Source organism: Hordeum vulgare, chromosome 1H (genome assembly GCF_904849725.1).
Source record: "Hordeum vulgare subsp. vulgare chromosome 1H, MorexV3_pseudomolecules_assembly, whole genome shotgun sequence".
Taxonomy (NCBI): domain Eukaryota; kingdom Viridiplantae; phylum Streptophyta; class Magnoliopsida; order Poales; family Poaceae; genus Hordeum; species Hordeum vulgare.
In genome coordinates this window covers 499084461-499097829 of record NC_058518.1, presented here as the reverse complement: position 1 = coordinate 499097829, position 13369 = coordinate 499084461, and the positions used below count along the sequence as shown (strand labels likewise).

The window sequence follows — 13369 nt, the reverse complement described above, 5'->3', positions numbered from 1 at the left end:
TGGTGGGATGTGCTCAAGCAAGAAGAAAGGGAGGAAAAAAATGAGCGGTCCAACAGCTTGTGGAGGAAGAAATAAGGAAAAGAAAAGGTTAATCTATGAGTGAGCCAACAGGAAAGCGTGGCGTCGGACGCGACTTACGTGCGTGAAATATCAGCAGGTTGTTTTTAAGTGTTTTTTAGAAAATATTTTACATGCATATTTGATTATGAACACTTTAACAATATGCCTATTATTTCCTGTCAATGCCAAATTCATATGTAAAATCTCATGCAACAATTTTTTAAGGTTGATGACTAGTAATATGAACCGAAACTCCATCCTTTTGCCGGTCTCATTGTCCGCGGATCATGGAGAACAGGTAGCGTATCACCGGTTTTGATCCTGTGGAGTCTGCGACAGATATATGGCGCCGAACGAACGTGATCCTCGATCGTGAATCGTTGACATAATATCGGAGCAGAAGTATACAAATAGTTGATGTACATATACAGCTGCGCGCGTATGGAATCAATCGGCGGCTCATGCGCATGCAGTCCGTTATCCGCGCGTATGGAATCAATCGGCGGCTCATACGGAGTACAGTACTATCAAAAGCTATTCATGCAGTAATTTCTGATGAATTGCCGCGTTTGAAATCAACAATTAATCGGCTCATGCATGCAGCAGGCCTTTCCCCCTCGTTTGTGATCAGTAATTACTGATGAATTGCCTCACACTCACACATGACATCATTCACATTCATTAATTTGTTTTTTCAGTTTAGGAAATGATTTTTAGTTAATTATATTATCGCCTTCTTCCACGTCTGCATTAATTCCTTGTGTGCGAGCGAGAAAGACGGGATCTTCCGTGATCCGCCCTAACGTTCTTCCTTCCCATTACAGGTACAGCAAGCACCGTGGCAGCAATCTGACCGACGCTACAGCAGCATGCACCGCGAAACGACGGGCCTATAAAAATGGCAGCAATCTGACCGACGCCAGAGCAGCAAGCACGCCATGGCAACGTTGCACTTGTTCTTCCTTATGGCGACCACGGTCATCTTCGCCCTCCTCTTACTCCTCCGTCTCCGCCGGGGCCAGGGCGATGGCAAGCGCCTCCCGCCCGGCCCGCCGTCCCTGGTTCTGCTCTTCAGCGCGGCGTGGCTGGGGCTGACGAGCTCGCCGGCCGAGGCGGAGCCCCTGCTCCAACGCCTGTTCAGGCGGTACGGCCCCATCGTGTCGCTGCGAGTGGGGTCACGGCTGGCCATCTTCGTCGCCGACCGACGCCTCGCACACACGGCGCTCGTCCAGCGCGGGGCCACCATGGCCGACCGCCCCAGCTTCGCATCGGCCAGGATCCTCGGCGCCGACGACAACTACTCCGTGACCCGCGCCGGCTACGGGCCGGTGTGGCGCCTCCTGCGCCACAACCTCGTCGCCGAGACGCTGCACCCGTCGCGCGCACGCCGGTTCACGCCCGCGCGCCTCTGGGCGCGCCGCGTGCTCGTCGAGAAGCTGCGGCGCCAGGCCGACGGCGGCGGGGCGCCTGCCCCGGTCAGGGCCACGTTCCAACACGCCGTGTTCTGCCTCCTCTTGACCATGTGCTTCGGCGAGAGGCTTGACGAGAACCTGGTGCGCGCCATCACCGCCGCGCAGAACGACCAGGTGCGATACATGTTCAGCAAGATGTCCGTCTTCGCCTTCCTCCCGTCGGTCGCCGAGCGCCTCTTCGCCGGACGCGTCCGGACAATGCTTTCCCTGCGGCGGCGGCAGAGGGAGCTCTTTCTGCCGCTGATCGACGCGCGCAGGGAGTACGACTACAAGGGCAAGAAACGCGGCGGCGAGCGCGAGCCGAGGCGGAGGCGGAGCAAATCGGAAGAAACCACGTTGGAGCACGCGTACGTGGACACGCTGTTCGACGTCAGGCTCCCGGAGGAGGGCAACCGCCCACTCACCGACGACGAGATGGTCAACCTCTGCTCGGAGTTCCTCACCGCCGGGGCTGACACCACCTCCACCGCACTGACGTGGATCATGGCCGAGCTCGTAAAAAACCAGGCCATCCAGGAGAGGCTCTACGAGGAGATCAAAGCCAGGACAAGAGACGACGATGAAGAGGTCTCCGAGGAAGACGTCCAGAGCATGCCTTACCTCAAGGCGGTGGTTCTCGAGGGCCTGCGGATGCACCCGCCGGTGCACTTCGTGCTGCCGCACATGGCATCGGAGGACGTGGAGGTCGGCGGGTACCTCGTCCCCAAGGGTGCCACGGTGAACTTCATGGTGGCCGAGATGGGCAGGGACGAACGGGAGTGGGACATGCCCATGGAGTTCATTCCAGAGCGGTTCTTGGCAGGCGGCCAAGGCAAAGTGGTGGACGTGACAGGCAGCACGGGGATCAGAATGATGCCGTTCGGCGTCGGCCGGAGGATCTGCGCCGGTCTGAACATTGCCGTGCTTCACCTGCTCTACCTGGTGGCCAACATGGTGAGGGAATTCGAGTGGAAGGAAGCGGCCGGCCACGAGGTCGACTTGGCGGAGAAACTCGAGTTCATGGTTGTCATGGAGAAGCCGCTGCGCCCGCGCCTTGTGCCCCGAAAGCCCAACATGCAAACTCAACAACACTTGTAATAAATATTCCGGCCAAACGTAGTTAACAAGATGACACCCGAGTGTTGCGGCGGGAATACGTTGCAATGTACTCCCTCTGTTACTAAATATAAGTTTTTGTAGAGATTTCACTAGTGAACTACATACGGATGTATATAAACATACTTTAAAGTATAGATTCAATCATTGTGTTCCGTATGTAAACCCTTAATGAAATCGCTTAAAAGACTTATATTTAGGAACGGAGAGAGTAGTATTTCACTAAGATCTGGTTATATGAAACATTCTCATGCATTGTGTGATGAGCCTTTGACGATGTTGTTTGTGTCGCATGTTGCTCTTCATCCTGTTCCGGGAAGCGGAGATGTACTCCGGCCTTCTAAAAATCATGTGTTCAGGGTTCCCCTTCATCCTCACATTATTGGAAAGGGCAGTGCTCTGCACCGGCGCGTCGGACGAAATTTTCAGTCGGTCGCATGCGAGCCGCCCGATCCGTCAGATCGAATCTGGTTTAATCGTCAGATCTGTTCATGCAGCAAAAATCATCGATTGAAACAAAAATAAACAACGATGTAGCAAATTTCGATCACGGGTGCAGCAAAAATATGATTGTAGCAAAAGATATCAACGTGGTCGTTGCAAAAAAAAAACAACGTTGATGATGCTGGTAGCAAAACAAAATGTGGGTTGTAGCAAAATAATTCGGTAAACTCGGATTGCAACTCTGATAAACATGTATGCAACTTTTTTTAGTGAACGGTTGTAGCAAAAAATGATACCGGTTGTAGCAAAAATTAACACTAGTTGTAGCAAAAAATCAAACGCCGTTTGTAACGAAAAAATTCGAGAAATTCAGGTTACAACCAAACATGGATGCAGCTTTTTTAATGAATGAATTATAGCAAATGGGAAACGCTTGTAGCAAATTTAAACGCCGAATGTAGTAAATCTAAACAAAAAATGTTATGTGACTGGGTCAGCCACCAGCGCGGGTCGCGAGCGATCGGCCGAACGGTTCGGACGACGCCTCGGGTCCAAATGTTTCCCTATTAGAAAAGGGATTATAGATGAATAATTTAATGTCGTGTGTAACTTACTACCCACCATAGCGAATTTGAAGAAGTATTAGTGACAGGTGTCATGACACAACCGTCAGAGCTACAGACACATCAGTAACGGGCGAATACACCACTCGGCACAAATATGCATCCCTGACCGTGTCCACGTATTCTTCTAGTGGTGAGTTGCTAGGCTGACTCGCCACTGATGTGGCGGGCGGAATACACCACTCACCACAGATATGCACCGTTGAGTGTGGCCATTTGCATAATTTTTACAGTAGTGAGTGGCTAGGCTGACCTGCCACTGGTGTGGCGGGCGGAATACACCACTCACCACAGATATGCACCGCTGAGTGTGGCCATGTGTATAACTTTTACAATGATGAGTGGCTAGGATAACCCGACACTAGTGTTGTAGGCAACAGTGGCGGTCATGCCAAAGACCCCACCACAACTAAATGACTGCAACCAGCTCCAATAAAAAGATTGATATGGATATTACCTGTGGCGTGTGGTATGTCGAACCCGTCACAAGTAAGTTACCTCTACTGTTCAAATTTGACTAGCAGATTGTCCGCCACACCAAAGTAGCAGTGGCGGGTCATTTGGCGTGCCCGTTACGTCAGATGAACTTTATCTGCATGCGCGCACCCACTTAGCCCACTTCACTCTCACTCTCCTTCATGCCGCTCTCGTCATCGTTGTCGTCCTCTCCTTCCGTTTGTCGTTGTCGCCGCCATCGTCTCTTTTCCGTCCGTTGTCGCCGTCTGGGTCCTCTCTTTTCGTCCGCTGTCGTCGTCACCGTCCTCTCCTTTCATAGGCCGCCATTGTTGCCGTACTCGTCATCGCCCTTGATTCGCAGGCCTCCCCGTCGCCACCTTCCTCGATTCGTCGGCCGCACCATCGGCGTTGCCCTCCGCTCCGGCAGGTAATCCATCGCCTTCCCCGTCTCTCTTTCCAGCCCAACTCCTTGCTACGCATGGCCGCGGCCACCACGCACACGGAAGGGTAAGGGTTATGAATTGTCAAATTCTAGTTTCTAGTTTCTATAGTTTCTAGTTTCTGGTTTGATAGTTTCTACTTTATACAGTTTTTAATTGTAGTTTTGATAAATTGTAGATTGATAGTTTCTAATTGTAGTTTGCAGTTGTAGTTTATATAGTTTTAATTTGTAGTTTCTTGTTGTCGTTTTGAGAAGTTATAGATTAATAGTTTCTAGTTGTAGTTTCTAATGTTTCTTATTGTAGTTTATAGTTGAGTATGGCGTTTTGCGAGCTTCATGAAGCCATTTTATTTTAAAAAAAATCAAACTTCAATCTTTCAATCTTTAAAAATCCCAAAAAAGTTGCAACTATCCAACGATGAAATGTAGATATATGTAAAAATTCAGAATGAAATTCCTTTAAAAGCGACCTGTACAAAAAAAGAGAAATTTCTGAAATAGTATCATGTGTTAAAAAGCCTTAGATTTTCGTTTTTTTGCACAACCCTCATTTCAACGTATTTTGTTTTGAAAATTTACGCACAAGTACATTTTGCCTCCATGTATATCTATAAAAGAAATTAGAATTTTTTGAATTGTAAAAATTTGAATTTTGGCAAATTTTGAATTTTGAAAAAGATGGCCTCCATGGAGCTCGGTCTCCGAAAGCAATTTTCGTTTGTAGTTGTAGTTTCTATAGTTTTTAATTGTAGATTGGGAGGTGTTTTCAGTTATTTACAGGGATATATACTATAAACGCTAAAATTTTGGCGAAACATTGATTTTTTTTGTTTCGCCAAATTTCTAGCACTTAATGTGTCCATTTTTATGTATGTGTCATGCACATTTTTTATTTGTTTTTTACTTATATTGTGTTGTAGTAAATGTCTTAAGATTTTCACATGGATTCATACTATAAGCGCTAAAGTTTTGGTGAAACATTGATTTATTTCCGTTTCGCCAAATTTCTAGCACTTACTGTGCATATTTTTATGGAGAGGTCATGCCCTTTTCTTAGTCATGTGGTGATGTAATAGATTTTTTCAGTTCTTCGCAGGGATTCATGGTGGAACGTTGATTTATTTTCGTTTGTCCAAATTTCTAGCAGTTAATATGTCTTTTTTAAGTAGAGGTGATCCCAAAAAAAATGTATATTTTAAAATTTATTTATCTGCTTGTTCTAGGTAATTTTTTCCTGAAATGGCGAACAATGACAGGTACTGTGATGTTTTGTGGAGGCCCTAGGGAAGTGGTTCGTTCCGGCGACGGTAGTGGTCATTCAATGGTCTAGTGACCTTGATGTAACATTTACTATGTTCATTGACCACGACTGCGGCTCCAAGACACTGGTCTTTAGGGGCACATACATGAAGACTTTCCGACTATCATCGAAAAGGTCAAGCCGGGTCTATTAGTGAAGCGGCGACAATAGTGCAGAGGGGAAGGACACGACTGCGGCTCCAAGGCACTGCTCCTTAGGGACACGTGCGTGAAGACTTCCCGACTATCATCGAAAAGGTTAAGTAGGCTTCGATAGGGGAGCGGCGACAACGCCGCAGAGGGGAAGGACTTAATCCAGGGAGAGAAGGTAGACTTACTAAAAACTAAAAAAAAAACGACTACAGCTTCAAGGCACTGCTCCTTAGGAACACGTGCACGAAGACCTCCCGACTATCATCGAAAAGGTCAAGCGGCTTCGGTAAGGGAGCGGCGACAGCAGTGCAGAGGGGAAGGACTTAATTCAGGGACAGAAGGTAGACTTACCAAAAAAATATAGTTAGACCAGGTTCAGACTTGCTCATTTTCACACCTAGAGAGATTCAGGTGGAGATGCGGCGACCCAAGTTGCCGTAGAGCGTTTCATCACAACGATGGTTTTTATTTCCTTTGTGGGGTGAGAGAGGCTCGAACTCTCGACCTCATGATTATTCGCTAGCCAACTGCGCCACCACCCCACTTATGTTGGATTAGAAGAAAACAGGTATCCTAACTAAGCAACAGGACCAATGCAAATCATCGGGATTGCTCTTTACAGTTTATGTTTTTCTATTATGTAAACTGATACTTCCTCCGTTACGGTTTAGAAGGCGCAGTTTCGTTTACATGTATTTTTAAAATAAAAGAGGATTATGTTGCGTGACATTTACTATTTGATTAACTAAAAATACTACTCCCTCCGTTTCGATTTATAAATCATCTTACGAAAATCAAATAATCCCAAAACACTTAGACACGGTGCATTAACTTTCTTCTCGTTTTTTGTTTTTTGACATGAATAAAGGAATCAACCAATAAGAGACGTGGCGCGTGTATGTTTTTAATAACTTGAGACTAACTAGCACGACGTGCAGTGATCAGTTCATTGCATGCAATAGTATTAATTATCAAAATCACATTAATTTTCTTGTTTTCCTCTCCTTCTTGGTCACGGTGCACAACCTAAGATGTAGTAGGCTGCATGCATTCCTCGTTTAGTGGTTGTGTGAGTTACTCCCTCCTTTCCGGTTTATAGGGTTCATCTTAAAAATTTCAGATTTCCATTATATTAGGCTCATTTTGAGTATAAGTGAGTTAAAGTGCTTTGAGTCTCACGCCATATTTAATTCATAGAGTTTAGAGAAAGGAGATGAGTGGCTATGCATGCATCGTTTTCTACGTCCACCATGCAAGTCCAATGAAAGGAAGGATGCTACATTTATTGCCTTGGAAATTGCATATGTGAGAAATATTTAATTGGCTAGTTTAAACTAGTGTCATCCACTCACAATTCACCTTGGTTGATGAGATTTCAGATTTGAGCCCTATAAACCGGAAAGAAGGGAGTACTATGTATTATCTTCTCAAATAATTAGGCGTCATGTGGTTATTATGTGAGCACTTGTAAAAAATTAGAGTCAATCAAGATTCACCTTGGTCCCAGAGATCGTTTATGCGCGCCTTCTAAACTGTAATGGAGGGAGTAGATAATTTTGAGTCTTAGATTTTTGTTCCTCAATTTACTGCCAACACTATTTTTTAAGGCAACTGTATCCTGCCAATTCCCATTCAGTTAAGAGGCACTGGACATTTGTTAACCCACCTGAGAGACCAAAGTAAGTTGTTGAAACCCTCACTTTCAAGTAAGGAGCTAGAGCATAAGCCTGTAACCCAGGCCAACAAGAGGGGCGTGACCAAGCAACCTGGCCCGGGTAAAAAGAAGGAAGGTAAGCAACAGGGGAAGAAAAACACCTGAAGTCATCCATGATTATCACAAAAATTCACAAGTTTTTACTAGGGTTTGAGTGCCTGGGATGTACTAGTCATTCTACTAGAAACCCTATGATGCATGTAATGGATTGTGTGGCAGAACACTTGATGACTTGTGCCGTGTATGATCAGGCCTCAAAGTTCATTATATTCTGTGGTTGGTCCCTGGATTTATGGCTGTTGCAAGGGCTTTGGCTGACTTGAATAGTGTCAGTTACAGTAGCAGATTGTTACCTGTTAACCTGATTTGTGTTATTATGGCAACAGACAGGGGAATAATGTCTTAAAATTGAAACATTAGGGGTTTGCTATTTCCATCCGCTGCATGAAGGAAACTAAAACAGAAGTGTTTGATATGAACTATGTCAGGACATTTTGTCCAAGAAGATTCAGCTCAGTTTGAGTACTTGCCATCAGTAGGGGCATCCTCATTGCTTGGAATGGGGGCAATTTAAAGCAGAGCTAGTTCTCCAGAATGAGTATTCCCTCTCAGTTCAGTTCAGTAGCAATTTGTCTTATGGCACTTGGGTTTTGACAAATGTATATGGACCTTGTCCACAGTTAGTTCCCCCGAAGCTGATTTTCGTTTAAGCCACAGACAAACCACTGTGAATTTCTCATATCAAGTACTAACAATCACTGGCAAGCAGATGGTAAACACAAACCCGGCAATACGCCAACTGCTACGAGCAGGTGAACAGATGAGCACACACTGAACAAGAACGTGAAAACCAACAAATTTCTCATATTTCCATATCGATTGCAAACATGCAAATGCAAGTCCACAACAGGTTACAAGCAAGCATACGCGTCCACTAAAAATGGGACAAATGCCGACAACATCATCACCACTCAACTAACCTATCATTCTTATTTCATCGCGATCATCCAGCTGAAAAAAGTAAGCTGAAGGATACGGAGTAACAATCTGCCGGCTGATAAAAGATGCCAGAGCAAATACCGTAGGGATGCTCAAAATCGAGCTTCCCATCACAATAAGATGGTCACAGTATATCGCACGAGAAAAGTCGCAGGAGCAGATGTAGTGCTTCACATGCGACTTCTCCATCGTCAATTAGCCAGACCATGCCGCGTTGCCAACAGAGCTCAGCCCGTCATGGAAGGTGTTGTACTCTACGGGCTGGCCTGTGGCCACCATTCGGCGCGGCATGTTCTCGGCATGATCATTCAAGTAACCCATTCGAACAGCCTTGTCAGCCATGTCTGCAGGGTGATTCTGCACGGGCTGGGGTCCTAAGTGATGGAGCATCATCGGAGCACTGGCCTGCGCTTGCTGAGGAAGGACAGCAACAAAAGTGGCAGCACTGTTGGGAGGGCTCCCATATACGGTGTTGTAGGCCTGGGCACCGCCCTGGACTGAATAGGGTCCAACCTTGCATTGTTGAGGTGCAAATGAGCCATTGCCGGGCGAATGAAACTGCTGGGTCTGCTGGTGCTGGATGTGATGTTCTGCCATAGGAACAGCAATGGCGCTGCTTTGCACGTAAACAGGAGCAGCTTCATGATGCTTTCGCTGGGAAGAAGAGATCGTAGAATAGGCAGGCTGCACAACCATGCCTCTAGAAAGTGTCTCGGTGTTACCACATGCGGGCTGTTGGGATCCGTAAGGAGGATAGAACAGGGCGACATGAGGCGCACTTTGGGCCTGCGGAGAAGATGTTTGCAGTTGAACCATCTGAGCTGGAACTTGTTGCATGTTGTGGTACTGCTGCTGTTGTGCCACCTGGGGCTGTGGTTGTTGTTGCCTTGCCTGCGAGTGAACATCCTGGACTGTTTGATGTTGCCAATGGTGCTGAGCTTGGATGTAGAACTCCGGTGCCTGACTAGTTATAGGGGGTACCTCAACTACAGTCTGTGGCCGAGGGTTCTGGGCCTGCGGCTGCATAGACTGCGGTGCAGGTTGAAATGTTTGGGCCTGCCTGTGCTCCGGATGACATTGATTTTGCGTACGGTAAACAGTAGGTTGGTTCAAGTGTGGCTGATCTTGTTGGGTACTCAAAGAGACAGGCACAAGTTGCTGTAGAATAAGCCCGTTGCAACTTTGGAATTGCATAGCAGGAGACTGCGTAGCATTTACTTGGTGCAGCGGGACAAGTGCGAGCTCGTGTTTTGCACCTGGGAAGCTGCCATCATTTTCCCTGGCCATAAAAACTGATGGGGCAGTACCTTCACTCTTTTGTGCAGGATCTTCATATGCAATCTGAAGTTTAGCTAGATCGTTTTGAGTTTCAGCAAGCTCTTGCTTATCCTGCAGAACTTGTACGCATTTCTGAACCTGCAGCAAAGTAGGTTCCATCATGAGCTATGCATTGAAGCACATTTCAAGAGCTAATGGGTCACAGTTACTGAAAGGAAAACTGGATGTAAAGTAAGCTATTTAGCTTGATTGACTACCACTACTAAAGTATTTACATCATCAAGCTTTGCTTAAAATGCCCGGTGGTGCCTAACATGACCATAAAAAGAGGCAGTTAGCAAGAACCGACAGCCCTACAACATGGATTAACCAATCGCATCAAGCCAGTTAAATACCCGTTCCCTGTTGTGAACCTTATCACAACTTAACTTTTTGCAGTACTACCAGATATAATGGTACGTAGATTAACCATTGGCCAATCACGATATGAGAACCGAAAACACTACATGTGTGATATCTTACGAGTAGCTAATCAGTGTGTGACCAAGTAGATGATGTGCCGTTCACAGTTACAACTAGAGGGAATACGCATGTTCAGATTTTAGTCCCAAGTAAATAACCATTTGCCTTTTATATGGACAAACTGTAGCCCAGGCATTAGTCCAGTTCTACTAGATGTAGATGCAGGAAACAAAATCTAACTAGAGGACACTAGAAACTAAACCATGAAACTTTCACAGCACAAGGCAAACATAATCCACTGTTTAATGCATTTACTAGATGAGACCGGTAATTTACATACTACTCGTAGAAAGCAACATAATGTAATTTGGCTTTAAGGCTCAAAAACTGTGTGTCCCTGTGCCGGCGTAAAACAGGACATACCTCTTTGACGTTCTTGTCAAGGCCACGGAAGTTAAGGTTTGCTTCGCTGTGGTAATCCATTACGTCGCTTCGCAGTTCTCCAATGGACCTTTCAAGCTTATAGCAGTACAACTCCAGCTGCGACAGCCTTCCACTGATGACATCCAGTGAATTCACCAGATTCTCTGCTTGTTTGTTCATGCAGCTCTCGATAGCTTCCGTTATAATTTCCTTGGAATGGATTTCTTGGTCGCGCATGCTAACCAGTGACCTCAGCAGCCTGTTGTCCTGAAAATCCTGCTTCGTCGAAGAACAGAAGAAATAATTAGTATTAGTAAGGAGCACAGGAAATTTAGCATAAAGGCAGAGGTAAGGTGAAAACAGAGGATGATGAATCGACGGCTAGTGTAAGCATCATTCAAGCCAGTCTCTTAGTTGCACAGCAGACAAGTAACTGAATCTTGAGCTACCATTCTATTACCAACATGTTTGACGATAAGGCGGGGACTGACATCAACATCCATAGGTGGCGTTACAGAGTTCGTTTGTGTAACAAGAAATTTGCCCGTAATACCAGTTGTTAAAACTTGAGAAGCAGCTTATTTCAGCTATATGCATTGGATCTAGACTAGAATAGATAGCGACGGGACTATCTTGTGAAATTCTGCTATAACAGTAATGAGACGAGAAACACAAGTTTAACAATAGTTTGACTAGAGACGCGGTGGGATAGGAAGGAAGCAGCGCCTAGAACAAGTCTGTGTCCCGACTTCAGCCGCAAGCAGTTGACGGCAGGAGCCATGGCATGGCAGCGGTGAGGAATGATACAGAAATGGGGTTGAATCTCGCTGGCCGCCGGAAACGAACCGCGGAATCCCCGCATCAGGCTCCCAAATCCTTTGCCCTGCCCAGATGGGTCAGCTGAGCGGTGCAATCTATGTACCGGTACTGGCAGATTTCAAACTCGTGGTGCTAGAAATGGCAAGCGAGGTCCCGAATCTGCCGCGAGGCGGGAACAGCGTGCACATCCTGGGCCGCCCTCGAACCGCGCCGCGGCGGGCGGCGGGCCGGAAGCACGCGATACGCGGCGCGGTCCCGGGAGCAAGCAACTAGTCGTCGGAAGCAAGAAGCAAGAAGAAGAAGCGGCATGAGCGAGGCACGGATCTGGCGGGGGATGGAGGGAGGGGAGGGGGAGCTGACCTCTCTGCGGAGCGTGTGGTCGAAGGAGCAGCGCGCGAGGTCGGGGGACATGCCGAAGGGGCCCGAGACGGAGGCTGGCCGCGCCGGGGACGCCATCAGCCGCGATCCGCGCGTTCCTCCGGTCGTGCTTCGCCGCGCGGCTGCGAACGGAAGGGACGGGGAAAGGGGCGTGGGCGGGATGAAGGGAGGAAGGAAGCGACGGGGAGCGGAGGCGTAGCAGAGGAGAGAAAGCTAGAGAAGAAAGAGGGGGAGGATGAGGATGAGTAAAGCGAGGGCGGCGAGTCCGTTGGGTCGGTGCCCCCTCCCCCCGCCGGACGGGGGTAGATATAGACGGACGGACGGACGGACGGCGCGGTCAGAGTCAGACACCCCCCCCCCCCCCCCCCCCGCTGGTTGTTTCTCTCGGGTCGGGTCGGGGGGTTGGGTTCGGTACGGGGCGGCTCGCTCCGGTCAAAATTAATTGCCGCCTCTGTATGTGTTCCTCGCCGGTTGCTGCAGGTCGCCGGCCGGTGTTTTCCCCGTGGCGGTGGACGGCACGCCACCACACACGGAACGGACACCGGCTATGACCGACGATGAGCCGGTGGCAGCTCTGTTTCCGCGGGACGGCTACCGCTACGGGCTACGGCTACGGATGGGGTGCGTGTGTGGTGCCAAGACTTTGACTGACGTGGGGACGGATGGTTGCGGTGTGCGGCGAGGTAGCGTGCGTGCGTGCGCGCATTGCCTGCTGAATGCTGATCGGCGGGTCCATGGCGCATTGTCTCGGTCACGTTCTGCCTTTTTAGTTGGGCCGTTTGACGACCCATCAAGTTGATGATATCTTCCTCAATTTTTTTTTTATGATATCTACTACCACAGAATGGGTCCGGCGTACTGTTATTACTTATTATTTGTACTTATATATATATGAATAAAAGTAGCGGTCGCGTGAGATATGGTGATGTATGTATGTATGTGTATGTTACCGATTGAGGATGAAGGGGCGGCGCGGAAAAATCCAGCCGACCAACTTGGCCGGAAACGGCTAAAGCATGACTGGTCAGAGCAGCTCATCCGGCCCCAACTTGCGTTGCGTCCCCCACCATCGTACATTAAGATACTCCTACTGTGCACTAGGCAATAGGCACTAGCAAATCTCAGATCTTTTTCGCTCGCCCAACGGATTCTTGCATAGAAAACGCCCCTCCGCACACCACCCACAAAAAATGCTGAGCTCCCCTCCTCTCTTCTACATTTGTCCAAAGATTTTTCTAGTGGCCACCTTCAG

The 13369-nt window shown here is 47.8% G+C and overlaps 2 protein-coding genes across 2 annotated transcripts; one reads left to right on the top strand and one right to left on the bottom strand.

Moving 5' to 3' along the window:
- Positions 1 to 995: 995 nt before the first annotated feature.
- On the top strand, positions 996 to 2617 carry LOC123450128 (cytochrome P450 89A2-like). The gene has a single exon (XM_045127533.1). It carries the CDS (start codon positions 999 to 1001, stop codon positions 2607 to 2609), a length of 1611 nt encoding a protein of 536 aa, XP_044983468.1. The 5' UTR covers positions 996 to 998; the 3' UTR covers positions 2610 to 2617.
- Positions 2618 to 8602: 5985 nt separating this feature from the next.
- LOC123450139 lies at positions 8603 to 12400 on the bottom strand. Its single transcript, XM_045127543.1, has 3 exons — positions 12100 to 12400; positions 10921 to 11196; positions 8603 to 10173 (listed from the first exon to the last, which is right to left on the bottom strand). The coding sequence occupies exons 1-3, from the start codon at positions 12193 to 12195 to the stop codon at positions 8953 to 8955; spliced, it is 1593 nt and encodes a 530-aa protein (XP_044983478.1). The 5' UTR covers positions 12196 to 12400; the 3' UTR covers positions 8603 to 8952.
- Positions 12401 to 13369: the final 969 nt, after the last annotated feature.